Source organism: Lycium ferocissimum, chromosome 4, assembly GCF_029784015.1.
Source record: "Lycium ferocissimum isolate CSIRO_LF1 chromosome 4, AGI_CSIRO_Lferr_CH_V1, whole genome shotgun sequence".
NCBI lineage: Eukaryota > Viridiplantae > Streptophyta > Magnoliopsida > Solanales > Solanaceae > Lycium > Lycium ferocissimum.
The window spans coordinates 44,275,232-44,302,732 of NC_081345.1; the positions used below are offsets into that span (position 1 = coordinate 44,275,232).

Sequence of the window (27,501 nt, forward strand, 5' to 3'; positions counted from 1 at the left end):
TTCTTATCAAAATCGATTTCATTCACAGAGCTCAAACCCGAGACTTCTAATTAAAGAGATAAATACTTGTTATCCTATAATATGAAGCTTGCTACTATGTACTACACTATTATAGGTATATAAGTCACAAGATAATATTCAAAGGGCGTCTCTTCTATCTTTGTGCTTCAAATATCTGTCCCTTCCAGTGTTCTTTTTCAGAATCCCTGCACATTCAATAATGCAGTGTAATGTTCAGTCTGCCGCACCCAAAAGTCAGAAAATGAAGTAATACAAATTGACCAGCTAGACAATTGAACTAGAAACTGCTTTTAAAATAAAAAATAAAATAAAAAATCGAAACAAGTGACATAGTATTATTTTCACGTGAATGAACAGTAGTTCACATGAGATAAAATCAGTACGTACTTGTCAAATACAGAACAAATGTTGAAAGACTCGAAAAACGGAACTCCAAGAATCAAAAGAAATTAAAAAACAATATAAGAACAAAAATGGAATTAGTTAAATTTAAGAATATTTTTTACACTATAGGAGATCAGGATTTAAACTCGGTGTGTTCAAAACTAAAATTTTAACACTAAATTCATTGGTTCAATAACTCCTTCCAAGACTTAAACGACGCAAAATATCCAGATCTGTAAAGAAGAAGGGTTGGTGGGGGAATCTTGGAAAGTCAGTCAGGTGTCCTCATTCAAACAATTTTCAAATTTTAGTGAATCTTTACATATTGTGTATATTAATATTTCGTATCAAAAATACTATATTTGGAACTCATAGAGCATATGTTTGCACCAGCTTAAACTATCATTGTAATTTGACTTTGTTGTAGCCATGGCGGAGCCCAGTTTGGCAGTTTTCCACTAAAGAGATTAAAAAAAATAAAAGAGTAAACAATTTAAAAGGATTCAAAATCTATTATATATATAAATAATTTTGTATATGTAGTGTAATTTTTACTGATGAAGGGTTTCGAAACCCCTTACATGTCCAAACTCTGCCACTGGTTATTAAAAATCTACCTTATTTTTAAGGTAAAATAATAAACAACAACAATAACTATTTCTTAGTCCCAAACAAGTCGAAAACAACTATTTTCAGGTATAGATAATAGCCAAAAATAGAGCAAAAGAGAGTAGCCAAGAATTTTACCATCTGGATTACAATGTGGTGGATCTTCAAAAAGGGAAAGAGAAAGTTGTTTATGAGCCAATCCAATATCAAAAAGTATAATCCCAGAATTTATATCATCAACAACAATTCCTTTAACTGGTAGCCACACAAAAAGTTCTTCTTGTGAAAGTCCATGAACACCATTAAGACAACCATAAGTAAGATTAGCCTTAAAATAACTCTCATAAAAGGCCATTGTATCAAGTTTTGTCAAACAAGGCCCATCTAAATAAACTTCAAGAAGGCCATTACTTGATGAGTAGTTGTAAGATTTTACTTCTTTTGGGAGGAGACCAGATGGTAAGCCTTTGGATTTAAGGAGATCATGAATGGACATTGGTGAAGAAAGTGCTAAAGAGAGGAACAAGAAGAAGAAGAGTAAAAGAAGTGGAAATTGATGATGATATTGTAGGAAAGCCATGAATGAAGGAAATTTTGACAGACAGAAAGAGAGAGGATGTTTTTTTTTTTTTGGTTTTGATATCCTTTATGGAGTTGGAGTTAGGTGTGTAGCAGTGTAGGAGGGGTTTAAGGGGGCAAAAATTTATCTAAAATTTATCGGTATTGGTTGTTTATATTAGATCGAATGAATATAAGACATATGTCTTGTATTAGGGTGAGCTGTCTACGTCATGCTCTTTACATGCAGTTTTTTTTTGGATCTTATTAATGTGGGATGCTTTGTGCATCGAACCACCCTTAATATTAGATATGATTAAGCAGGGGTGGAGTCTCAGTGATTGTTACATATTCGACAGAATCCATTAACTTTGGTTGCATTCTGTATTTGTATTGGTAAGTTAATTCAATAGGTAAAATAATATATCCAAAAATTAATAAGCAAACGAATTATGATCCAAAACTCATAAACTAAAAATTATAATTACACCTATTAACTAAATGATATGTATTTTAACTTTTAACTTTTTTCAAAATTAATTATCTAATTAGATATAAACACTCGATACTAATAAATATTTAAAGTATGATTTGAGGGAATGAAGGAGGGAGTTTTGGGGATATACAGAAAGACTGTTTTAAACAAGAGAGATGAAGAGTGAATTAATATTTAATAGGTTGGCTTTAGTGGTAGGGACAAAGGACATATGATTGATTGACTTCATTTCTCATTCTTTCATGTTTCCATTACTAATATTTCTTCTTTCACGAGATACTTGTTTCTTTTTCTACCTTTCAAAATGTTGATCTTTCTTTTTAAACAAAATACCAACATAACCCCTTTAAGCTGGCACAATATGTCAGTTGGATGCTTTAATTAACCTAATTAATAGGCGTTTAAATGTGAGTTGGTCGATATTAAAAAAAAAAAAAAGTATTTGAAATTTAGTTGAAATAAAGTAATTGAAAATTGAAATTGTGCTTGGATACGAAAAAAAAAATTAAAGTTTTTTGAGTGAAAACTTGAAAAACTCTTAAAATGTGTTTTTCAAATTTCAAATTCCATATTTCAAGTTTGAAATTGAAATAATGAGTCAATTTAATAAACATTCACTTATTTAAAATAATCTTTAAATATTATTTTAGATTTTAAAATAAATCTATCGACAAAGGGGTCTTAGTGACCACTTGAACATCTCTAGCTACTCGACAGTAATATGTTGCGTATACATTAAACCAAGCATGTGAAGCACACTCATCTGTGACATGTCAAACCAACAAATCAATGAATGATACATTAGTGGTAATATCAAATTTGTGTCACAATATAATACTTTATGACAATTATTATTTTTTAATTAGAGAAGCTGAAAAATGATTTAGTCGTAAGTTTTGCATAGGCGGGGCGTCGTTAGAATTTCTTGTGTTATCATTATTGGTATTATTATGTCATTATTTTGTTGTCAATAGCAATTTTATTAACTGTTTGTCTACACTTTACATAACGTCAAATAGAGGAAAGAGCAAGAAAAACAATAGATTTTGTAAATCCAAAAGCGTCTCAGCAGTTTCTTCTGTCTTATTCTTGTGGATTCATTCAATCTGATATGATGCTCCATACTTGATTAATTATTATTTTCTAAATTACCAATTAATATTTTATTAAGATATTTATTTGTAATTATCTATTAAGTGATTTGATGATGTAAAGATTTTCTTATATCATACGGGAGGGCATATACTTTAAACTCATCCTCATCAGGTTTTAAATAACTACAAATATCTTCCGTATTTACCAAAATAAAACTATATAGTTGGTCATTTTATACACTATTACATTGTATTGTTTGAGGGCTTGATCAACAACAACAACATACTCAATATAATCTCATCAAGTTGGTAGGAGAGGGTAGAGTGTACGCAAACCTTATTCCTACCTTGTCAAGATAAGGATGCTGTTTCCGATAGACCCTCGGCTCAAGAATATTCTTTAATATTTGCCCTTCAAATAGGCTAGTCTTTAGTTTTTGCCATGGAAAATCGAATTTATGATTATTGGGGCATGAGTTCTTTAGAAAATGAAGTCATGTCAAGGCATAACATATGAGATATTATGATAGAAAATATAAACTTATGTCCTACAACTTTTTTTGGTTACAAGGGACATAAATTAAAGACCAACACAAAATAAGGCCAAAAGTGCAAATGCTCCCATTTTGTGTTGGTCTTTAATTTTGCCCTTCAAATGGGGTGGTTTTTAATTTTTATCCTTTAAAATCGAACTTACGCATCATAATATGCACAAGTTAAGTCAACTCCTTTAAAGAAGTTATACCCCACGAGACATAAGTTCGATTTTGAAGGATTAAAATTTTTAAACATTTTGTTTTTTGTGCGGATTGTCCTTCAAAGGCACTCGTCCTTAAGACAGTTTTGCAAATTCTGTCAGTAGAATTTGCAAAGGCCTAGAGAAAAAATTAAAGACCACCGATTTGAGAGACAAAAATTAAAGACCACCCCTAGCGAAGGCCAATCCTGCAAATTGCCCCATTTGAAGGGCAAAAACATGTGGGCTCCCATTGGATTTAAATAGTGGGCCCAAGTTAGGTTGGATGGGTCCACCAAATAAGTAGCCCAAAATACAAAAATTGATTCCAAATTTATTTTTCTTCTTCTCCCTCGATCCAATCACCGAACCAACCATTCTCCGGTAAAATCCAGTTTGTAAGTTTTTCTCTTTAATTTTCTCTGAAATTCTATTCGTTTTTTCCAATGATTTTTACTGTTAAAATACGAATTACTCCCTTCCTGTCAATTTAAATGTCTTAGTTTGACTAGGCACGAAACTTAAGGAATAAAGAGATACTTTTAAATTTTATGATCCTAAATTAAAAATATATTGTCCCTCTGTTCACTCTGTCCTAGTTTATGTGTTACTCTTTTCTTTTAGGTCTGTCCCAAAAAAGAATGTCACATTTTTTTATAATTAGAAATAGTTTAACTTTAAAAATTTTCTTTTACCTTAAAAAAAAAAAAAAGTTAATAGCCATTCAAATATTCAAGATTTATCTTAGACCCACAAATATCAAAAATCTTCCTGGGGTCACATAAATTGGGACCGAGGGAGTATAATGTACTAAAATATACTCCTCCGTTTCAATTATAAGTTAACCATTTGACTGCGCACGACATTTAAAAAAGAGGAAGACTTTTGAAACTTGTGGTTCAAAATAAGCCTTGAAAATTTGTGGTTGTAAATCATTCATAAAGTGAATTTGTTTCCAAATTAGAAAAGAGGTCATTCATTTTGGCACGGATTAAAAAGGAAATAGGTTCAAACAAATTGAAACAGAGGGAGTACTTTGAATCTTGTGGTAATAAACTTGCATGTTTGAATTGTTAACTTATGAAAAGTATAAAGAGATGCTCTTTTTGAGATAGATCATAAAGGAACACTTAAATTGAGACGGAGGGAGTATGAATTTTTGATTCAGTGTTTTTGTTTTTTGTTTACTTTCCAGCATAATGAAACTATTAAGTAGTATATGTGGCATTGACTTGGCACTGACGTGACCCTCCAAAATTTATGTGACATGTCAGTGTCACGTCAGCATTTGTGTTTACATATTCAACTTTATACAAGTTAAGGAGGATTGACCCCCCCCCCCCCCCCCCCCCCCCCAAAGTTGGAGGGTATACTTGTCAGCTGAGGCTAAATTTAAGGGCTTGATAGAAACTTTGAACTGAGCCAAGTCGAAAATCAAAATTTGGGTACTGTATATATGATTTTTACTAAGATAAACATTTGTTGCGTATATTTTGCACCCAAAGGTTTGGCTTAGTGATCGATGAAGTGGATTTTTAACTATGAGGTCTCAGGTTCAAATCCTGAAATCCCAACTCTTTAACCTATAATCTGGCTTAAAGATTAACAATTAAATTTATAGTGTTAGTCCACATTCAAGCGAATTAACTTAGTCCTGTTAAGCCTTTCGTTAATACAAACAATATTAGAATAATGCTAGATAAACAATAAATTGTGTTAAAGCAGTAGGATAACAGTAAACAAAGTAAGAGATGGAATTCTTATTGAATAATCCTCAATGGAGCCGATGAATAGCGTTGCTAACTGAAGGAAAGTAGATGTGGCAATTTCAGTATAAGAGTAGTTTTAGGATAAACACTAGAGGAGGCAAAAACACTAGATGATTGACTTGAATCTGTCAGAGCCTTAGTGGACAGAGTTATCCGATATGTCAGAGCACAAGTTCTGGACAGCACGGTTATTAAAAAAAGAAATATTTGTTGCCTTCATTTTCTTGTTCCAACCTCCAACCTCCATCAAGAAGGTGTTTGTAGCTAAGATAAACATTTGTAGCATATATAGGGGGAGTACAATGCATTAAATAATCCTTATATGAGAAGGGTTTTAATCTCTTTTCAGAGTTAGTTTCTACTATCTTAACCTATCTTAACCTGTTGGCTTGAAAACATGCTACTCTGATTCTCCTTTTGTTTCCTAAATAGATCAGATTCAAAATGTTCTTGAGAACTGTGATTTTGACTTGCTGATCAATATTATCATTAACATTAAGTATTAGTACATCACTTTTGTGGCAATTTTGAGAAAGGTAGAGCTTAACAGGATCTTTATTCTTGATGTAAAGCTGATATTTCCTGTGTTTTAGGATCAGAGAGATGCGCAGAAACTTGTAATATCTGAAGTGGTTAATCATCTAATGCTTTCGGCATCAAGCACTTACAATTGTATAGTAAGTTTTCCGAAAATGGCATCTAACTATAAAGGTTGTATTCATTTTCCATCTTGTTCTTCTTTCCTTTTCATATGTTATGTATGGTGTGATAAATATTCTTCTTCTTGCGTGTAATGTCTTGCTTCGCAGGAAAAGCTATTGTAATTATGGGTGTTAGCGGAGCTGGAAAATCGTAAGGTTTTCAAGTTACTTATTGAATCAGTTTATTGCGTCTTCCTGTCATTGCATATCCGTTAACCAAAAAATGTGGAGGTCATTGATCAGTTTCTATCTGCTTGAGGATTCAAGTAGTCCTTAATAAAACTTCAGATTGTAGAAGTAGAATACTCCCTCCGTTTCAATTTGTTTTACTTTCCTTTTTAGTCTGTCTAAAAAAAAATGCCACTTTCTATATTTAGTAACTCTTTACACCCAACATCCTATATGGCATATTTGAGACCACAGGATTCAAAGAGCAGTTTGGTAAATTACACACATCTTTAGTTTAAGACAACAAGATTCAAAAATCTTCTTTATTTTCTTAAACTCCGTGTCGAGTCAAACTAAGACATACAAATTAAAACAGAGGGAGTATCTCTTAACTCGGCATATATTTGGTTTGTCAGTCTCTCTGAGATCAATTGATAGAAAAAATAACTTGGATTCAGTTTAATGTAATTCATGATATCTAGTGGTTTACTCTTCCTAGGAGACCTTTCCTCAAAGAACTTGAAGCTTATCTAAACATATTATTCCAATTTGATAGATATGTCTGTGGTTTAAATTTCATGTTTCAATTATTCGGTTTTCAGTTTTGCTTTTACCTAATTCTTGTGCTTGCCGGCTCAGAACAATTGGTCAGATGCTTGGAAGAGCTGTTCATGGCCGCTTTCTTGATGCTGATGATTATCACTCAGAGTCTAATAAAGGTAAGGATTATGATTATTTGTTCACAAATACTCCCTCTGTCCTAATTTATGTGAAGGTGTTTGATTGACCACAGAGTTTTAAGAAAGAAAAAAAGACTTTTAAAACTTGTTGTCCAAAATAAATCATAGATTTATGTGTGGCCATAAATCATCTCATTAAGGGAAAAATGGACATTTTAAATTTAAATTGTTAGTACTAAATATAGAAAGGTGTCATTCTATTTTGGTACTGACCAAAAAGAAAATAGTATCAAATAAATTGGGACAGAAGGAGTATAATCATACGCTGATTAATATGAGAGCATATTCCCCAAGGGGTGCATTTATTGATTAGTTGAATGACCAAAAACAGAGAAGATGAAGAATGGGATCCCTCTTTCCGACGAAGATCGTGTTCCATGGCTTGAAACACTACGAAATGTGCTGAGAAGAGGTTTAGTTGACAATGAAACACTGATTCTTGCTTGCTCAGCTCTGCAAAAGCGGTACAGGGAAATCCTTAGATCTGCAGACCCGAATTATGAACTAGGTTCTTATGCAAGTGTTGTTAAGTTCGTGTTGCTGGATGTTGGGGCTGAAGTACTTGCTACTCGGCTAGTCAAGAGAGCAGCTGAGGGAAAGCATTTCATGCCTGCAAAGCTCTTGCAGACCCAACTGGATTTGCTTCAGATTGATGAAGCAGAAGGGATATTTAAGGTTGATGCTACAATGGATCCTGACAACATAGTGAAAACCATACAAACTTTTGTCATCTGATAGACCATTAAAGATGAATTATATAAAGAAAATTTGTGATAAAACAAAATTCTTATAGTTGTAATGTGTATTTTTTATATGCATTTGGATAGGAACCAACTAATACTCCCTCCGTCCCCATTTATGTGATACTCTTTCCTTTTTAGTTAGTCCAAAAAAGAATGACACATTTATATATTTAGCAACACTTTAATTCTAAGCTTCCCATTTTATTGTTAATGAGATGATTTATAGTTACATAAATATCTATGATTTATTTTAGAACACAAGTTTCAAAAGTCTTCTTTTCATTCTTCAACTCCGTGCCAAGTCAAACACCTTCACAAAAATTGGGACAGACGGAGTACTTCTGAATGACGCTAAGTAAAAGTAGACGAAACGAAGTAATGATCTTCCCCTTCTAAGAGAGTTGTGTCTACAGCCAAAACAAAGAGACAATGACACTTTGAGTTCTGTTAATATTTATTTCATGGGACAAGGACAAAGGTAAGAAAGGTTTTTCGACTTGTCTCTTTTCTTTGGTTTCATTCTTCTTTTGCAAATTAAAGGAGCTCAATAAGAATTCAGGCACTTGTATCATCCTACAGTTGAAGAACCAAAAGTGGCTATGCATAGAGAATGAAGCTACCATTCAATTCATGTTGCTCCATTGCTTGTGGCTGGGAACCCAATTTGGACACGTGGAACTAAAGCAGAGGCGGATCCAGGATTTAAAGCTTGTGGGTTCCCAGCTAACAGTGTCTGTTGTTATTGGGTTCTCATCTCAAATTTCTTATATATTTGAAGGGTTTCACATTATAAATACAAGATTCGGATAAAAGTTGTGGGTTCCTGCGAACCTACACCCAATGGTGTGGATCCGCCCCTGAACTGAAGTGGCTGGACAGAACCCTCGAATTCAATAGCTCAACAAGGGGTGCAAATTTCACGCACCGGGGTGGCTTGTATTATTCTATGGAAGCACCTAAGCTAACACAGTAGTCCATGAGCTTGTCAAAAGTCCCAATTTCCACTATCCTGATTTCCAGAGGACCAATGGATTTGTCAGAGGCACGGCCCTGACGGTAGACGCTATTTAGAGATTCTTCAATGGTGAGGCAACAATCTTCAAAGACTGAAGGAGGAATTTGGTTAGAACCGTTTCTGCTCAGCTCCCAGAATAGGACATAATGGCCTGGAATGATGGCAGTATCAGCATAGCTGGTGTACTCGGTTACATTTGCATCAAAAGGTATCAGATTCTGCACTGCATTGTTCACTGCATTTTGTAGCTCAACTTCATCAGTCTTGTCAGAATCAATGCTCAAGATTACATTTTCCCGACATACGAAGTTGAATTGAGGTGTGTTGTTCTTGTATCCAGCAACTCGAAGCACATCACCCACGCTGTATCTATAGAGTCCTGAAGTCCAAGCAAAGTTAAGCATTAGCAGACTTGTTGGACAGACAAATATCAAAAAAAATGAGTTGAGCATTTTGTTTGTCATTTGAAAGTACCTGAATATGTTGTAACAACAAGCTCGTACTCCTGCCCAATCTTGACATCAACCAGTTCTAACAATTGATTTTGTTCTTTCTCATTAAAGTTTATGACTCCATTGTCTTGGTGAATTGGTAAGAGCTCAAAATAGCCCATGGTGGGAATAAGGGTGTAAGAGACTTCACTCGGCTTACAAAAGGGGTTCAGGTTGATTCCAAAGGGGCATTCCGAGGAACCATACATGGTAGAGACAAGGGAGAGGCCGTTGCTGTAATAATCAAAGGTTGGTATATACTGTGACATGCTTCCGGTTACAATAACATCCACATACTTGGTATTAGGCCACAACCTAGCAATGATCCCTTGCCATGAATCTTTACTGCATTCAGCTTCGATGAAATCAGCTAACTCTGGGTCAGGTTTGAGGATTTTCATCACTGATTCTCTCACTGACAGATCTGTGATTTGGGTGTTAACGGTTCCCATTCGAATATCGTTACAAAGTAGAGACCAGTGATTTCCTAGGAACCGGATGGCACGGATGAAGCTGGACGCAAAGTACGAACCAACCCTGAGTACTTCTTTGTTTTGGCAGAGGCCACAAAGCATTTGGGAGTACATGCTTTGGTAAGAGTCTGGGCAGAGAATGGTTTCAGCTGGACTGGTGTAGTTTGCATAGGGGCTAAGACGTCTATTTTTGAAATAAGGACTCTTGTAAATACTCGTTAAAACAGGGCGAGCTGGTAATCCTCCTGGTGTCTTGGCTTCAGACTTTATGGACAAGAAATACATTCCTTTGCCCTTTTCCAAATCTGGAACAAATTGGCTTATCACAGACATCACAAGGCCGTGAAGCTGAAATCTCTTCCCAAGCGCTTCTTGAGTTGTTGGCATCAATTTTCTCTCCCCTCCAGACGTCCCAGAACTGCACATGAAAACTGCCCCTTAAAAGAACGGAAAAGGGCCAAAATTCAAAAATACTTTACAAAGTATTACGACTAATTATACTTTTTGCAAGAGTACTTCTTCAAAATTATTTTACCCTCAAATCTCAAAATTTTTTTTTTTTTTCAGCAAAAATAATATGGATAATTTTTCCAACAAAAAAAAAATAATAAGCATCATCTCCAAAATTATTTTAATTTTTTTACCCACTAAAATAACTCAATCCAAGCCAAAATTTTTTTTTTCAGCAAAAATAATATGGATAATTTTTCCAACAAAAAAATAAACTCACATGAAAACTGCCCCTTAAAAGAAACTACAGACAAAGGATTCACATGCAAGAACGAGAAAATCTCAAAGGAGATACAAAGGACGTGAATTGTGTACTTTATAATAGTACACTTTTGAGTTGGAGATGAGACATTTCGAAAAGTCAAACCTTGTCAAGAATTCAGTGATGGTTTGGGAGCAGAAGATTGGAGATTTATCACCATTGGCTATACGGTTGAGGTCAGGCTGAATATCTTCGTAGGTAATGACCGGCACGACTTTCTTGAATGTCTCTCTATCAGTGTGACCATTGAGATCATGGCGCTGCAAGTACTCAACGTTGGCATTTCGAGTGAGGATTTCAGCAAGAACTCTCCTTTGGATCTCATCAACGTTGGCCGTGACATCTTCAATGAACTGAAGACACTTCTTGTTTTCCTCTGCGATACTACAATCAGTGGCCTTCTTCGGGCTCTTTGGTGCCTCAGGTAAGTTTCTTTCCATATTAATAAAGACCTGTAACTGTATCACCTTAGACAATTGTGTCTATAAGAGGAGTCTACACAGAGTTTGTTGGGAAGGCTGAGTTGAGATTTATTACAAGGTGAACAAAATGTATACTAGAAGTGGCTTTATATAAAGGAAGATTTCGGGCGACGCTACAAAGCAGAGATGGATGGAGATTTTATGACATGTTTGGGATAAAAGTTTTCAAAATATTCATTTCTTTATTAAAATCATGTACTGTCAAACTATGTCACATAAATTGAACGAAGGAACAACTAAAATTGAATGTGATACATACATGGAAAATATAAATTGTAGATTTAGTTCTGATTTATCTAGAAGTTAATTCAAAAAATATCTCAAAAAATCTACTTCAAGAAGAAACTCAGATAAGTATATGCTAGCACTATTTCTCTTGAGTCGTCGCTTCCTATAGATAACAATTATGTTTATAATTATACATATAAATAGATAGATAAATATTTAATCATATAAATAAATATGTACTTCCTAGTTTCAATTTATGTAATTATAGTTTCAATTTATGTAATATAATTACTACTTGGAGAGTCACGAGATGCTTCCTTGATCATTATTTTTTCAAATATTTTTTAAATACTTTGAATTGAGTAGCTAGTACTTTTTAAATATAAAAATTTTATAAATACAAAATAGCCAAAGATTTTATGTTTAAGTCACGTCGGAAAAATAAAATAATTAGTTTGAGATCTCGTCCGACGAATCAGGACACATAAATTGAAGGCCAAAGGTGCAAATATACCCCTCAACTTTGCGAATTAGAGCAGGTATGCCCATCATTAAAAAATAGTGCATATGTACCCCTACTGTTAACAAATGTTGCAAATATACCCTTTTCGCTGCAATGTTTTTTTTTTAAAAATTATTTAACTTATCTTTTAATTAAAAATACTTCACGTGGCATTAAAAAAATTAGTCTACCCATATTTTTCAGTATACTTTTTTTTTTAAGCCATGAGACAATTTTTTTCTAGTGGGTTATCTCATTCGTTTGGAAAAAAAAAAAAATCTCCCTGGCTTTAAAAAGAAATAAGTCTACTCATTTTCTAAACGAACTAGATCCAACCCACAAAAAGAATTACTAGGTGGCTATAAGAAAATAAGTCTACTAAAAAATTAAGCAGACTTATTTTTTTTAAAGCCATGTGACATATTCTTTATTAAAGAACAATTTAAATGATATTTAAAAAAATTATGTCAGCGAAAATGATATATTTATACCATTTGTGTATACGAAAATAAGTCTACTAAAAACTTAAGCACTTTTTTAACGACTTAGGACGCCATTTGACATATTCTTTATTAAAGAACAATTTAAATGATATTTGAACAATTTAAATGATATTTAAAAAAATTATGCGAAAAATATATATCGATCCAAACCAAAGATAAATTACTTTTTAATAAAAAGCTTTGATCCAAACCTTATATTTTAAAAATTCATTGAACATATTAATTGAATATATACAAATTATTAATTTAGAACTCAGTAATATAAAAAACTAAAATTTCGAACCCATAAACGTCAAACCCTGACTCCGCCTCTAACAAAATATATATCTATTCTAAATTAACTAGATCACAAAGTTGAGATTTATATTTGCTCCTTTTTCCCCTAAATTGAAACAAAAGGGGTATATAAATACATTCACGATATGTGGATGATTGACTCGCGTTCCACTTTGCATTAAAATATAGTAATGTACAAGACAGAGATAAAACCGAAGCCTCTTTACCCACAGTTTATAGCACTCCACAGCAAAGGAAAATTAGGAAAAAAAAAAAAAGTTGTTAAATGCAAACATTTAGAGAGTTTCCTGGTAAATCTTTACTTATTTCCTAGTTAAATTTTAGTAATTCTTTTCTGCTTTAATAGCTTGTTTTAAAGAAGAAGAAGAAAAAATATTTTCAATTTAATTTTGTTGTACTGCAGAAGCATTTGAAGGCCAGCAGTGAATTCTGTGCTTAGGTACTTTATTTTCTTTTGAAATTTATTTAATCTGCATGATGAAATCTAAGCATGTTTTTGAACTTAGTTATTTTTTTTAATCTTTTATAAGTTAATCGTGGAGTTCGGGTCAGCTTGAACCTGCTGGCTCCCACCAGCACAGGTACGAGTAAATCTGTCTACCAAGATTTGGACAGATGGGAAAAATCTTGAACTTAGCTTTTATTTGTCTTTTCTTACTTTCTTGTTAATGGTATATAGTGTGACTTATGGGTTTATCTGAACTCAGTAGCTTTAGCTCGGACCTTGTATATTTGTTAAAAGTTTCACTAAGTAATTGATTTCAAACAGAATAAATCAAATGAGTTGTGATGCAATCCTGAACTCGAATCCTTAAAGTTCAAATTTTAGATCCCCTTCTGCTGTTAACTGTTATTGTTATTGAATCTATCTTAGTCAAGTCGCTAAATACCGGACCATATGGATATTAAATTTCGAACCTAATTACTAGCACCTGAGGTCGCTGTCCTTTGACTTGATAAATGTCCAGATGCAAAAAATGTGTACATCAAATGCACTTGTATTTTGATGGTTAATTAAGTTCATGCAAAGATCAAGTCTAGGGCTTACTTTGATTACTATTATCACAATTAGCTGAATCTCTTTCTTTGCACGAACTCATAGGGGTCGTTTGGTTGCTGGTTAGGAAGTGAGTTATTCATTTATTAAAACCAGCATAACTAGTACTACCCATTTTGGTAGCATTTTAGTTGTTGTATATAAAATTCAGTACACCAAGTACAGTGTTCGGTCACCAGGTTATAATCCTGCATAAGTAATATTATTTATGCAGGGTAGAAGATGGTGACTAATAGATGAATAACTAAATCCTGCATAACTCTACCAGCAACCAAACGACCCCTTATTTTTTTGGTTTTCCATCCGGTGTCTGGTACCAGAATTGGGCTCCGACTAAATCCGGATTTACGCCGGGAAGTCCTACATTAGGGGTAGAGCGCTAATGTGATACAATTACAGGTCCTTATTAAATATGGAAAGAAACATGGCTGAGCAAAACAAGAAGAATCTTCAGTACATTGAAGAGGTCACTACCAATGCTGATGATGTCCAAAAGAGAGTTCTTGCTGAAATCCTCGCTCGAAATGCCAACGTTGAGTACTTGCAGCGCCATAATCTCAATGGTCACACTGATAGAGAGACATTCAAGAAAGTGATCCCTGTGATCACCTACGAAGATATTCAGCCCGATATCAACCGTATAGCCAATGGCGATAAATCTCCAATCCTCTGCTCCCAGCCCGTAACTGAATTCATGACAAGGTCCTTCCTTTTTTCTTTCTTTCAGATGAAAAATGAGCATACTTATTTTTAATGGATTACAACTCTCTCGTTTCAGTTTCAATTTATACAACGGTGTTTGATTGTGCATGATACGAAGATTCTTGAAACTTGTGGTTTTATGGCTGTAAAAGCATGTCATTAAGTTTAAGATGGAAAGTTTAAAGTTAAACAGTTTCCAAATATAGAAAGTTATCATTCAGTTTGTGATTGACTAATAAGAAAAATGTTTGAGTATAACATAAAATGGAACAGTAAGAGTATCTCATTATCTTTTTTTTTTTTTTTTTTTTTTTTTTTGTAGTTCTTGCATGTGAGTCCTAATTCCTTAATTTTTGTTAAAGGGTGATTTTAATGTGCAGTTCTGGGACGTCACGAGGGGAGAGAAAATTGATACCAACAATAGAGGAAGAGCAAGGGAGGAGACCGCTGCTTCACGGCCTTATGATGTCTGTGGTGAGCCAATTTGTTCCAGATTTTGAAAAGAGCAAAGGAATGTATTTCATGTTCGTAAGGTCTGAAGCGAAGACCCCGGGAGGATTATTAGCTCGCCCCCTTTTAACTAGTATTTACAAGAGTCCTCATTTCATCAACACCAACTACACGAGCCCGACTGAAGCCATTCTCTGCCTAGACGCTTACCAAAGCATGTACGCACAAATGCTTTGTGGCCTCTGCCAAAACAGAGAAGTCGTCCGTGTTGGCGCTGTTTTTGCATCTGCCTTCATCCGTGCCATGCGATTCTTGGAGAATCATTGGTCTCTAATATGTAACGATATCCGAACTGGAACCATTTATGCCCAAATTACTGATCCTTCAGTGAGAGAGGCTGTGATGAAAATCCTCAAACCCGACCCGGAGTTGGCTGATTTCATCGAGGCCGAATGCAGCAAGGATTCATGGCAAGGGATCATCACTAGGCTGTGGCCTAATACCAAGTACGTGGATGTCGTAGTGACTGGAACAATGTCACAATATATACCAACGCTCGATTATTATAGCAATAGTCTCCTCCCTCTCGTCAGCACCACGTATGGTTCCTCGGAATGTTTGTTTGGGATCAACTTGAACCCCTTTTGTAAGCCCAGTGAAGTCTCTTACACTCTCTTTCCCACCATGGGCTATTTCGAGTTCTTAGCAATTCACAGGAACAATGAAGTCGTCGATTCTATCTCCATACCCGAGTCACATAATGAGAGGAAAGAACAACAATTGGTCGATTTGGTTGATGTCAAGATTGGCCAAGAATACGAGCTCGTTATTACCACATATTCTGGTACTCCCTCCATCCAATTTATGTGGTCGCTTTTAGAGATTTAAACTATGTAAACTTTGACCAATATTTTTAAAAGTATCTTTTTCATCATATTGACACGAGAAGAATTGCAACTTATAATACTTTTCGTATAGTTTTTGAATATCTAAATTTTAATCTTAAAAATATTGAGTCGATCTAATTCTATTTAGCTTTGTAGATTAGTCAAACAGGCTCTCGACAAACGAAAACTGTCACATAAATTAGGACAGAGGGAGTAATTTTCAAGTGGCAAATGAAGATGCTCTTTGACACATTATTTTTTTCCAATTATCTGTCAAACATGTCTGCTAATGCTTAATTTTCTTGGATGTATTATTTCAGGACTCTATAGATACAGGGTGGGTGATGTGCTTCGGGTTGCTGGATACAAGAACAGCGCGCCTCAATTCAACTTTGTATGCCGGGAAAATGTAATCTTGAGCATCGATTCTGACAAGACTGATGAATTTGAGCTACAAAATGCAGTGAAAAATGCAGCGAGCAATCTGATGACATTCGATGCACGTGTAACCGAGTACACCAGCTATGCCGATACTGCCACCATTCCAGGCCACTATGTCATATTCTGGGAGCTGAGCGAGAATGGCTCTACCACGATTCCTCCTTCGGTTTTTGAAGAATGTTGCCTCACCATTGAAGAATCTTTAAACTGCGTCTACCACCAGATGCGTGCGTGTGACAAATCCATCGGACCTCTGGAAATCAGGATAGTGGAAACAGGTACTTTTGACAAGCTCATGGACTATTGTTGCACTAACTTAGGTGCTTCCATAAACCAATACAAGACGCCGCGGTGCTTGAAACTTGGGCCGCTCATGGAGCTATTGGACTCGAGGGTTGTGTCTAGCTACTTCAGTCCCGTGTGTCCGAAATGTTATATATAATATATATGAGTATTATTTAATAATAATGTTTAAATAAATAAAAGAGAAAGGGTTATTGGTTAGTTTTAATTTTCAAACGTTGTTTTATGTTGTTAGTGTTTACTAACAGGTGTGTTGTTTCAGTCACATGGTTTAGCCGTGGGGTTAATGCACCCATTGGGTGACTTATGTTTGCATATATAAAGACTTAAAGCCCGTTTGGATTGGCTTATAAGTTGCTTATAAAAAATTTGTTTTAGCTTTTTTTGAGTATTTGGGTAGAATTTAAAGTCATTTTGTCTTAAAATAAGCTCAAAAAAAATAATTGGGCCCGTTTGACTAAGCTTATCTAAAGCAGCTAGCAAATAGCTTATAAGCTGCTTAAAATAAGCCCATCCAAACAGGCTCTTATTATTGTTAGAAGCCTTAAAATGAACGAACAACTCTTGTTGACTTATGCCTTCTGTCATTTAAACACTTTCCTTCATTTCTTGTTGTCTTCTTCCAAAATTTTCTTTTCTATTGGGTTGAGCTTCTGCGGTAGAAGAAATCAAAGAGTGTAACTTTGATTTCCAGAGTAGGCATTGTACCTTGAGGATGGACTTTCTCGTTAACCATTTGCACGGTGTGGGGAAAATTACTATCCTAAAGATATTTTCCTGAAAACGCCTTGCCTATTCGTTCCGTGTTTCTATTGAATTCTCTTTCGAGATTTCTCTCTTTAATTTGTTTATTAAATTTGTCTTGCACAAAGTTACTCCATTGTTATTATTTTTTAATATTCTACAGCACGAAATGGGTTCCTGGAAGCAAGCAATTGAACAATACGAATTGAACTATCGGTCGATACTTACAACAGGCAGTGGCGAAGGCAGGATTTTCACCAAGAAAGTTCATCATCTACTAATTACCGGATGTACCTAAAAAAAGTTTTTGACTGTCATGTCCAGCTACTTCAGTCCCGTGTGTTCAAAATGGGTTTATAGAAGCAAGCAATGGAACAACACGAATGATGCAAATATACCCTTTTCGCTGCGAGATTTTAAAAATAAAATAAAATCATATAGCTTATCTTTTAATTTAAAAAATGTCACGTGGCTTTACAAAAATTAGTCTACCCATATTTCTTGGATATAATTTTTTTTTTAAGCCACGAGGAAATTTCTTTTTCTAGTGGGTTGTCTCGTTCGTTTGAAAAAAAAAAAAATCTCCTTTGCTTTAAAAAGAAATAAGTCTACCCATTTTTTCTAAACATACTAGACCGGATCTACCAGAAAAAAAATACTACCTGGCTTTAAGAAAATAAGTCTACTAAAAATTTTTATGCAGATTTTTGTTTTAAAGCCACGTGACATATTCTTAATTAAAAAACAAGCTAAATGATATTTTAAAAAAATCTGTTGGCGAAAAGGATATATTTGCACAATTTGTATAACATCAGGATATCTATGCACTATTATTTTAACGAAAAATATATTTGCTCTAAATCATAAAATTGAGAGGTATATTCACACGTTTTCCCTAAGTTGAAACAGAAGGGGTATATAAATAGATTGATAGAGATTTGATTATTTATATTGGAACAAAAGATAGATACATTCACGATATGTGGATATTTCATTTGCATTCCACGTTGCATTAAAGTTTGCAAGATTACAAAGATAAAGCAAAGCCTCTTCCCCCCACAGTTTAAAGCACTACACTTCAAAGGAAAATTAGGAAAAAGTGTTGTTAAAGGCAAAGTCATTAAGAGAGTTTCCTGGTAAATCTTTACTTATTTCTTGGTTAAATTTTAGTAATTCTTTTCTGATTTAATAGTTTGTTTTAAGGAAGAAGAAAAAATATTTTCAATTTAATTTTGTTGTTAACTTGAAATCAGCAGCATTTGAAGGCCAGTGGTGAACTCTGTGCTTAGGTACATTATTTTCTTTTCAAATTTTTTTAATCTGCGTGATGAAATCTAATCCTGTTTTTGAACTTAATTTTTTTAATTTTTTTTTATAAGTTAATCGTGGTGTCCGAGTGATGAAATCTAAGCCTGTTTTTGAACTTAATTTTTTTTAATTTTTTTTTGTAAGTTAATCGTGGTGTCCGAGCCAATTTTAACCTGCTACATCCCACCAGCATAGGTAACGAGTAAATCTGTCCACCAAGATTTGGACACATGGGAAGAATCTTGAACTTAGCTTTTGTTTTTCTTTTCTTACTTTCTTGTTAATGGTATATAGTGTGACTTATGGGTTTATCTGAACTCAGTAGCTTTAGCTCAGACCTTGTATATGTGTTAAAAGTTTCGCTAAGTAAGCATAAATAATTGATTTCGAACAAATTAAATCAAATGAGTTGTGATACAATCTTGAACTCGAATCCTTAAAATTCAAATCTTAGATCCGCCTCTGCTGTTATCGTTATTGAATCTAGCTTTGTCAATTGCTAATTAGTGGACCATATGGATAGTAAATTTCGAACCTAATTACTAGCACCTGAGGTCGCAGTCCCTATCCTTGACTTGATAAATGTCCTGATGCAAAAAATGTGTACATCAAATGCACTTGAGTTTTGATGGATAATTAAGCTTTTATCAGAAATGTAATTGTATTAAATTTTTTGTCACAATATGTACAAATTATTAATTAGGAAGTGAGTTATTAATTTATTAAAGGGTAGAACCCAAAATGATTTCGAATCCTGGCTCCTAATTTTCATTCGATCAAATGCACTTGAGTTTTGATGGATAATTAAGTTCATGCAGAAATAAAGTCTATGATTACTTTGATAAATGTCCTGAGTCTATTGCTGTGCACAAACTCTTAGGGGTCGTTTGGTTGTTGGTTAGGAAGTGAGTTATTCATATAATAATATACATTTAAAAATCAAACTCCCCCTCAACTTTGAACAATAGACATTCCCCTCCCCCCCTCCCCCCAAAAATCCTATGCAATGACTATTTCACCCTTGTTTTTTTCAATCCTCCATTTATGAAATACATTTACATTATATATAATAATAATTTTTTTAATCTAGGTATTTATAGATTCTTATTTAAGTTCATTATTATTAACATTATAAGTAGATTATATGAATTTGTAACAAAATCTAATGCTATTTTATGATTGTTATTTCAATATCACATGCACTAAGTATGTATATATGTATCTACATGCACGTGTGTATATTTAAGTTTTACTTCTCTCTTATTTTCTATTGTTTATATAAATAAACAAGTTTTGGTTATCACTAATGGAATATTTCTTAACTTATACTCCCTCCGTCTCATAATAAGTGTCACCTTAGCAAAAAACACACATATTAAGAAACCAATAATGCAATGTGTAGTTTATTAAATTATCCCTATATAATAAAAATAAATCACTTTTACCTTTTGATGAAAGCATGCACAAGAAGTAAACCTTTTGACATTGGGAATCCAACAATACCAAGTTACTATGTGGCTTTTCCAATCATCACTTAGATGTTACTTTATTATCTAAGGGTAGAATTGGAAAAAACTAGTCAATTTATGTCTTGGTTTCCTAAGGTGACACTTATTATGGGACAAAAAAATTTGGCTAAGATGACACTTATTATGGGACGGAGGGAGTAATAAGATTCATTTACAATGTAAATAAATCATTTTTAAAATTTGTCTATACTTTTTAATTGTTTTTGCATTACCTGCATAGAAATATATTTATAAAGTTATTATGACCTGTTATTTTTCTCTTGTATAAATAAATATTAAAGTATTGATTATTTTTAATAAAATTAATTTTTTGTTTATTCTGCTAATTTATTTTATTATAGAATATCATTAACTTATATACTCAATTAGTATTTCTCACTTTTTTCTTCACCTAGGAGATTATATATATTTTTTATAAGAAATTTGATACATAAATTAAAAATGAAAATATCATTATTTTAAAGAAGTAAAAAAGAAGACAAAAGTTGATAATGTAATGATAAAATAGGCATTTAAAAAAAAATCAATTAGGATAAAGGGGAGAGAATGTCTATTGTTCAAAGTCGAGGGGGAGTTTGATTTTTAAAGCATAGTTGAGGGATGTAAATGATTTTCACCCTATATTAAAACCAGCATAACTAGTACCATATTTGGTAGCAGTTAAGTTGTCATGTATAAAATTCAGTATACCAAATACAGTGTTTATTTGGTTACCAAGTTACAATCCTGCATAACTAATCCATGCATAACTCTAGCTAGCAACCAAACGAGCCCTTACTTTTTCATTTCTCCTCCGGTGTCCGGTACGCACTGGGCGCCAACTAAATCCGGATTCAAGGCTGGAAGTCCAACATTAGGGGGTAAAGTGCTAATGTGATACACAATTACAGGTCCTTATTAAATATGGAAAGAGACATGGCTGAGCAAAACAAGAAGAATCTTCAGTACATTGAAGAGGTCACTACCAATGCTGATGATGTCTTAAAGAGTGTTCTTGCTGAAATACTCACTCGAAATGCCAAACGTTGAGTACTTGCAGCGCCATAATCTCAATGGTCACACTGATAGAGAGACATTCAAGAAACTGATCCCTGTAATCAGCCTGATAACAACCGTATAGCCAATGGTGATAAATCTCCAATTCTCTGCTCCCAGCCTGTATCTGAATTCTTGACAAGGTAATTCCTTTTTTCTTTCTTTCAGATGAAAAATGAGCATACTTATCTTAATGGATTACAACTCTCTCGTTTTCAGTTTCAATTTATACAATGGTGTTTGATTGCGCATGATACGAAGATTCTTGAAACTTGTGGTTTTGTGGCTATAAAAGCATGTCATTAAGGGTAAAATGGAAAGTTTAAAGTTAAATCGTTTCCAAATATTGAACGTTGTCACTCAGTTTGTAACGGACTAATAAGAAAAATGTGTCACATGACTGATAAGGAGGAGTGTAACAGAAAATGGAACAGTAGGAGTATCTCATTATTGTTTTTTTTTTTTTTTTGTAGTTCTTGCGTGTGAGTCCTAATTCCTTAATTTTGGTTAAAGGGTGATTTTAATGTGCAGTTCTGGGATGTCACGAGGCGAGAGAAAATTGATACCAACAATAGAGGAAGAGCACGGGAGGAGATCGCTGCTTCGTAGCCTTATGATGTCTGTGGTGAGCAAAGGAGTGTATGTTCGTAAAGTCTGAAGTGAAGACCCCAGGAATATTATTAGCTTGCCCCGTTTTAACTAGTATTTACAAGAGCCCTCATTTCATCAACACGAACAACACAAGCCCAACTGAAGCCATTCTCTGCCTAGACGCTTACCAAAGCATGTACTCACAAATGCTTTGTGGCCTCTGCCAAAACAGAGAAGTCGTCCGTGTTGGCGCCATTTTTGCATCCGCCTTCATCCGTGCCATGCGATTCTTGGAGAATCATTGGTCTCTACTATGTAACGATATCCGAACTGGAACCATTGATGCACAAATTAATGATACTTCAGTGAGAGAGGCTGTCATGAAAATCCTCAAACCCGACCTGGAGTTGGCTGATTTCATCGAGGCTGAATGCAGCAAGGATTCATGGCAAGGGATCATCACTAGGCTGTGGCCTAATACCAAGTACGTGGACGTCATAGTGACTGGAACCACGTCACCAGGGGCGTATGTAGCCTTATAGGTGGGGGTTCAATTGAACCCCTAACTTTCGACGCGGAGCACAAATGTATGTGTAAAAATTTATTAAAACTGTATTAAATAGTAGATACAATATATACCTAAAAGTTTAAAATCCGCTCGCATGTCACAATATATACCAACGCTCGATTATTACAGCAATAGTGACCTCCCTCTCGTCAGTACCACGTATGCTTCCTCAGAATGTTTGTTTGGGATCAACCTGAACCCTTTTGTAAGCCCAGTGAAGTCTCTTACACACTGTTTCCCACCATGGGCTATTTCGAGTTCTTACCAATTCACAGGAACAATAGAATGTTTCTTTGGGATCAACCTGAACCCTTTTGTAAGCCCAGTGAAGTCTCTTACACACTCTTTCCCACCATGGGCTATTTCGAGTTCTTACCAATTCACAGGAACAATGAAGTCGTCGATTCTCTCTCCATATCCGAGTCACATAATGAGAGAAAAGAACAACAAATGGTCGATTTGGTTGATGTCAAGATTGGCCAAGAATACGAGCTCGTTATTACCACATATTCTAGTACTCCCTCCATTCAATTTATGTGTTCGCTTTTCGAGATTTAAACTATGTAAACTTTGACCCATATTTTTAAAAGTGTTTCATCATATTGACACGAGAAGAATTGCAACTTATAGTACTTTTCGTATAATTTTTGAATATCTAAATTTTAGTCTGAAAAATATTGAGCTGATCTAATTCTATTTAGCTTTGTAAATTAGTCAAACTGACTCTCGATAAGTGAAAAGTGTCACATAATTGGGATAGGAGGAGTAATTTTCAAGTGCCAAATGAAGATGCTCTTTGACACATGCTTTTTCTTCCATTTATCTGTCAAACATGTCTGCTAATGCTCAGATTTTCTTGGATGTATTATTTCAGGACTCTATAGCTACAGGGTGGGTGATGTGCTTTGGGTTACTGGATACAAGAACAACACGCCTCAATTCAACTTTGTACGCCGGGAAAATGTAATCTTGAGCATCGATTCTGACAAGACTGATGAATTTGAGCTGCAAAATGCAGTGAAAAATGCAGCGAGCAATCTGATGACATTCGATGCACGTGTAACCGAGCACACACCAGCTATGCGGATACTGCCACCATTCCAGGCCACTATGTCATATTCTGGGAGCTGAGCGAGAATGGCTCCACCCGGATTCCTCCTTCGGTTTTTGAAGAATGTTGCCTCACCATTGAAGAATCTTTAAACAGCGTCTACCGCCAGGGCCGGGTGTGTGACAAATCCATCGGACCTCTGGAAATCAGGATAGTGGAAATAGGTACTTTTGACAAGCTCATGGACTATTGTTGCACCAACTTAGGTGCTTCCATAAACCAATACAAGACGCTGCGTTGCGTGAAACTTGCGCGCTCATGAAGCTATTGCGCCGCTCATGAAGCGTGAACAACAGAGATTGAACTATCGGTCGATACTTACAACAGACAGTGACGGAGGCAGGATTTTCACCAAGAAGGTTCATCATCTACTAATTACTAGATGTACCTAAAAAAAGGTTTCGACTGTCGTGTCGAGCTACTTCAGTCCCGTGTGTCCAAAATAGGTTTCTAGAAGCAAGAAATGGAACAACATGAATTGAATTATCTGTGTAGATACTTATAAACAGTACTGACGGAGGCAGGATGTTCACAGAGAGGGTTACGTTCATCATCTACTATATATACCTAAAAAAAGTTTGACCTTGTATCTGCTGATTTCTGGTGATCCGCCCCTCTAGCTCCACCCTGCTTACGTAGTTGTGCTTGTTAAGAATGTTTATCTTGAAATCAGAAAATTCCACAACCATATTTCATCCATAATTAATCCTATCTAATTCTTTTGATTACTCATTTTATGATCAAACCAATAATAAGGATAACAGAACCAAATGAACATTCTGTTTTTATTCCAAATTTGTCTTTTTGACCAACTTTTTTCTTCAATAATTCTGTAACAACAAATTAAAAGAGTTTTTCCAATACAAAATTGTTGCAGTAAGAATCCTTACTTCATTTGTATATAAGTACTTTTATTTTCCTCTCTCGTAGATACACAGATACTTCCATTAGTTTTTTTGAGGGGATAAGGCACTATTACCCCCCCAAACTATACCCTAAGTTCCTACGACACACCTTTCCTTTCCCCGGTCCTATTACCCCCTAAACTATTTTTTTCCTTAATTCTTTGCACCTTTAACGCTGACGTGGACCAGTGCGTGCGAACACATATGTTAAGCGCGTAAGGAGTAAAAAAGAGAGGTTATAACGAATGGGAACTGACCACATGTCACTCCCAAAGTCCATTTGAAGACTACTTCGTCCAAAACACACTTAATTTCATCAACTCCATTACAAATTTTCACCCATTTGCAAGAGCTAATTTTGGTGGCAAATTTTTCCATTTTCGATCGTAAGTTAATTATCGTGTAAATTCTTAATCTTTTCTCCTCTCATGTCGAATTTCAAGTTTAGGGTTTGAAATTTCTTCCCCAATTTCGTGTATGAAATGTTAGGGTTAGGAATGGCGAATAGCTTGTTGAATAAGTTGTGTATGGATGAAGAAGATGCGATGCTCAATGTCGAAGTTGCGATGCAAACATGGAATTTTGCCGAAAATGCGTACTTTCGTCCGATCGCAATCCCGGAAGGAGATTTTGGTCTTGTCCTCGCCTACATGGGTTTGTGTTCATGTTCTAATTTGGTTGATTAATTTTAGTGTTAGTGTTAATTTGAAGTGATTGTATTCTTTAAATTTCGTGCCACCAATTGCAAGTTTTTCAAATGGAGAGATAAGCAAAGTGTTGATGAAAGATCAAAGTTTATTATTCCAAGATTGGTGAACAAAATCAAAGAGTTAGAAGAAAAATTACGAGCGTGTTAGGTTGCATTTGGCCGAACTTGAAAGTTTTAAGATGCGGTTTGATAATCTCAACATGAATTCACTTGAACTTGAAGATTCAAAAGAGGATGAAATTCGCTTGGATGAGCTTGAAAGTCTTATTCTTCAATATGATAATCTCAACATCAATTTGGTTGAGCTTGAAGATTCAAAAGAGATAGGTGATTTGAATGAGGTGAAGTTTCAAAAGAGGAGACGAATGATTTGGATGAGCTTGGAGATTCAAAAGAGAAGAGTAATTTGAAAGAGAATGATATGAATGAAAAAAAGAATAGCAACTCGTGTAGGTTTAATAGAGCAGGTCCTTGGTGTTTGATGGTTTGTGTATTTGTTGTGTATCTTAGTGGTTTAATCCAAATGGGCAACTTGAAGAAAAATCAAATGAAGTTGCCATAAGTACTAATAGAACCTCATTTTGGTTGTCGTAATGGAACTTTAATGATCTCGGATAGGCTAAAGTTAGATTTGTTTTGTTGTAAAGTACATTTTGGTATTATAATGAAGCATGACTTGTTTGGTTTATCCTACTTTTCTTGTTGGTATTATTTGAGTAAATTTTGGCAATTTTCAATTTTGGCAATTTTCTTTTGTTATTGATTGAGTCAATTATGGCAGAATAAGATCACATATAGCAACATTTTGTTTCAAAATGTTGAGGATCGGGGAGTGTATGGGATCCGGCATACAATCTTTAAGGAAAGCTAAAGTTATGCCGGATCTGATAACTAAAACTCGCCCCATAAGGCAGAATTTTTCCTAAGACATAGTTTAGTTATGCCTTATGGGGCAGAATTTTAGTTAAGGCATAACAAAATTATGCCCCATAAGACAAGAACTTTTCCTTAAGGCATAGATTTTGCCTTATAAGGCAAAGTTTAAGTTATGCCTTAAGGAAAAGTTCCGCCTTATGGGTATACTTTTAGTTATGTCTGTGGGGCATACTTTTTAATTAAAGCATAACTAAAAGTTTACCTTGAAAAGTAAAAAATAATAATATATATATATATATAAGCAGTAAGTCCCCCCGCCGGCGGATTTTTTAGTTAAACATAACTAAAAGTCCGTCTCTCCATAGAACACTTATTGTTAAACATAACTAAAAGTCTCGCACCTCTCGGCGGCACTTTTAGTTAAACATAACTAAAAGTACGCCCTCCGGCGTACTTATTGTTAAACATAACTAAAAGTCTGCCCCCTCCGGCAGACTTTTAGTTAAACATAACTAAAAGTCTGCACCAGTTTTTGTTTCAAAATGGACCAAATTTTGTTTCAAAATGGACCAGATTTTTAGTCATAATGCACCAGATTTCGAGCCAAATCGCACCAGCTTTTGTTTCAAATGGACCAGATTTTGAGTCATAATGCACAGCATTTTGAGTCAAAACTGCACCATTTTTTAGCCAAAACTGCACCGGTTTTGAGCCAAAACTGCACCAGGTTTTGAGCCAAAACTGCACTAGATTTTGACCCCCAAAACTGCACCATTTTTTGACCCAAAACTGCACCATTTTTTGACACAAAACTGCACCAGTTTTGAGCCCAACTGCACCGCTTTGAGCCCAAATCGCGCCAAGTTTTGAACCAAAAGCGCACCAGTTTTTTAGCCAAAATCGGCACCAGTTTAACATCAACTTTTGAGTCAAAATCTGGTCCGTCAAAATCTGAACAAAAGCGACTTAAACATCAACTTCAATCATCAAACATCCAATACATAGAACTCACATTCAAGACCACATAAACCGCTCGAAAACAGAAATTCAACATTGCATATAAATATAGAATTCAGGTACCATTTCTTACAAGAAAATATAGTTTCAAAAATATAAAAAATGGTACATCCTAATACCTTTTACCAACATGAACAAAACAATTTGACATTAACAAAATACAAGACTTCTAAATTAACAAAATCAACATTTGATATCAACATTATAGCTTCCACGGGTCTCTTGTGCAATGAAGGAGTGGTACTTTGACTTGCATTGTTTGAACCATTAGCCCCTCGCTTGATCTCTAATCTCTTGAAGCCTTCTAGTTGTGATTGATTTAGTTCCTTTCCATTTCAAATCCACTTGTTGGTTTGAAACCAATATCACCAATTATCACGGATCTTATTATCTTTCTTGGTCCAAGAGATACAATTCTCGACTTCGTAGTCCAGCAAAAGAAGATTTAATAAGTTGAATTTATTATAAGAGAACAAAAGATATATA

At 34.6% G+C, this 27,501-nt stretch overlaps 4 protein-coding genes and 2 pseudogenes across 6 annotated transcripts; 4 read left to right on the forward strand and 2 right to left on the reverse strand.

The window, feature by feature from the left end:
* Nucleotides 1-1,656, reverse strand: LOC132053209 (uncharacterized). Its single transcript, XM_059445126.1, has 2 exons — nucleotides 1,153-1,656; nucleotides 1-206 (listed from the first exon to the last, which is right to left on the reverse strand). Exons 1-2 carry the CDS (start codon nucleotides 1,592-1,594, stop codon nucleotides 139-141), a joined length of 510 nt encoding a protein of 169 aa, XP_059301109.1. The 5' UTR covers nucleotides 1,595-1,656; the 3' UTR covers nucleotides 1-138.
* A 2,569-nt stretch (nucleotides 1,657-4,225) lies between these two features.
* On the forward strand, nucleotides 4,226-8,119 carry LOC132053210 (gluconokinase). Of its 3 annotated transcripts, none has more exons than XM_059445128.1 (5): nucleotides 4,226-4,296; nucleotides 6,261-6,378; nucleotides 6,477-6,519; nucleotides 7,176-7,255; nucleotides 7,608-8,119. In XM_059445128.1, exons 2-5 carry the CDS (start codon nucleotides 6,312-6,314, stop codon nucleotides 8,009-8,011), a joined length of 594 nt encoding a protein of 197 aa, XP_059301111.1. In that variant the 5' UTR covers nucleotides 4,226-4,296; nucleotides 6,261-6,311; the 3' UTR covers nucleotides 8,012-8,119. The 3 variants fall into 3 exon arrangements, with proteins under 3 accessions (XP_059301111.1, XP_059301110.1, XP_059301112.1); XM_059445127.1 differs by lacking the exon at nucleotides 4,226-4,296 and adding an exon at nucleotides 5,568-5,921; XM_059445129.1 differs by lacking the exon at nucleotides 4,226-4,296 and adding an exon at nucleotides 5,999-6,017.
* Nucleotides 8,120-8,850: 731 nt separating this feature from the next.
* Nucleotides 8,851-11,210, reverse strand: LOC132054083 (indole-3-acetic acid-amido synthetase GH3.6-like; annotated as a pseudogene).
* A 1,728-nt stretch (nucleotides 11,211-12,938) lies between these two features.
* On the forward strand, nucleotides 12,939-16,761 carry LOC132054085 (indole-3-acetic acid-amido synthetase GH3.6-like). The gene is made up of 4 exons (XM_059446152.1): nucleotides 12,939-13,072; nucleotides 14,239-14,541; nucleotides 14,922-15,835; nucleotides 16,199-16,761. The coding sequence occupies exons 2-4, from the start codon at nucleotides 14,252-14,254 to the stop codon at nucleotides 16,759-16,761; spliced, it is 1,767 nt and encodes a 588-aa protein (XP_059302135.1). The 5' UTR covers nucleotides 12,939-13,072; nucleotides 14,239-14,251.
* Nucleotides 16,762-19,680: 2,919 nt separating this feature from the next.
* On the forward strand, nucleotides 19,681-22,371 carry LOC132054086 (indole-3-acetic acid-amido synthetase GH3.6-like; annotated as a pseudogene).
* Nucleotides 22,372-22,640: 269 nt separating this feature from the next.
* LOC132054087 (indole-3-acetic acid-amido synthetase GH3.6-like) lies at nucleotides 22,641-23,600 on the forward strand. Its single transcript, XM_059446153.1, has 2 exons — nucleotides 22,641-22,911; nucleotides 23,272-23,600. The coding sequence occupies exons 1-2, from the start codon at nucleotides 22,641-22,643 to the stop codon at nucleotides 23,526-23,528; spliced, it is 528 nt and encodes a 175-aa protein (XP_059302136.1). The 3' UTR covers nucleotides 23,529-23,600.
* Nucleotides 23,601-27,501: the final 3,901 nt, after the last annotated feature.

Coding starts and splice junctions, on each gene's coding strand:
- LOC132053209 (XM_059445126.1), bottom strand. CDS start 1,594: ATGGCTTTCCTACAATATCATCATCAATTTCCACTTCTTTTACTCTTC. Junction 207..1,152: donor ACCACATTGTAATCCAGATG/GTAAAATTCTTG, acceptor TTGAATGTGCAG/GGATTCTGAAAAAGAACACT.
- LOC132053210 (XM_059445127.1), top strand. CDS start 5,826: ATGTCAGAGCACAAGTTCTGGACAGCACGGTTATTAAAAAAAGAAATA. Junction 5,922..6,260: donor CTCCAACCTCCATCAAGAAG/GTGTTTGTAGCT, acceptor CCTGTGTTTTAG/GATCAGAGAGATGCGCAGAA. Junction 7,256..7,607: donor TCACTCAGAGTCTAATAAAG/GTAAGGATTATG, acceptor GACCAAAAACAG/AGAAGATGAAGAATGGGATC.
- LOC132054085 (XM_059446152.1), top strand. CDS start 14,252: ATGGAAAGAAACATGGCTGAGCAAAACAAGAAGAATCTTCAGTACATT. Junction 14,542..14,921: donor GTAACTGAATTCATGACAAG/GTCCTTCCTTTT, acceptor TTTAATGTGCAG/TTCTGGGACGTCACGAGGGG. Junction 15,836..16,198: donor CGTTATTACCACATATTCTG/GTACTCCCTCCA, acceptor GTATTATTTCAG/GACTCTATAGATACAGGGTG.
- LOC132054087 (XM_059446153.1), top strand. CDS start 22,641: ATGGGCTATTTCGAGTTCTTACCAATTCACAGGAACAATAGAATGTTT. Junction 22,912..23,271: donor CGTTATTACCACATATTCTA/GTACTCCCTCCA, acceptor GTATTATTTCAG/GACTCTATAGCTACAGGGTG.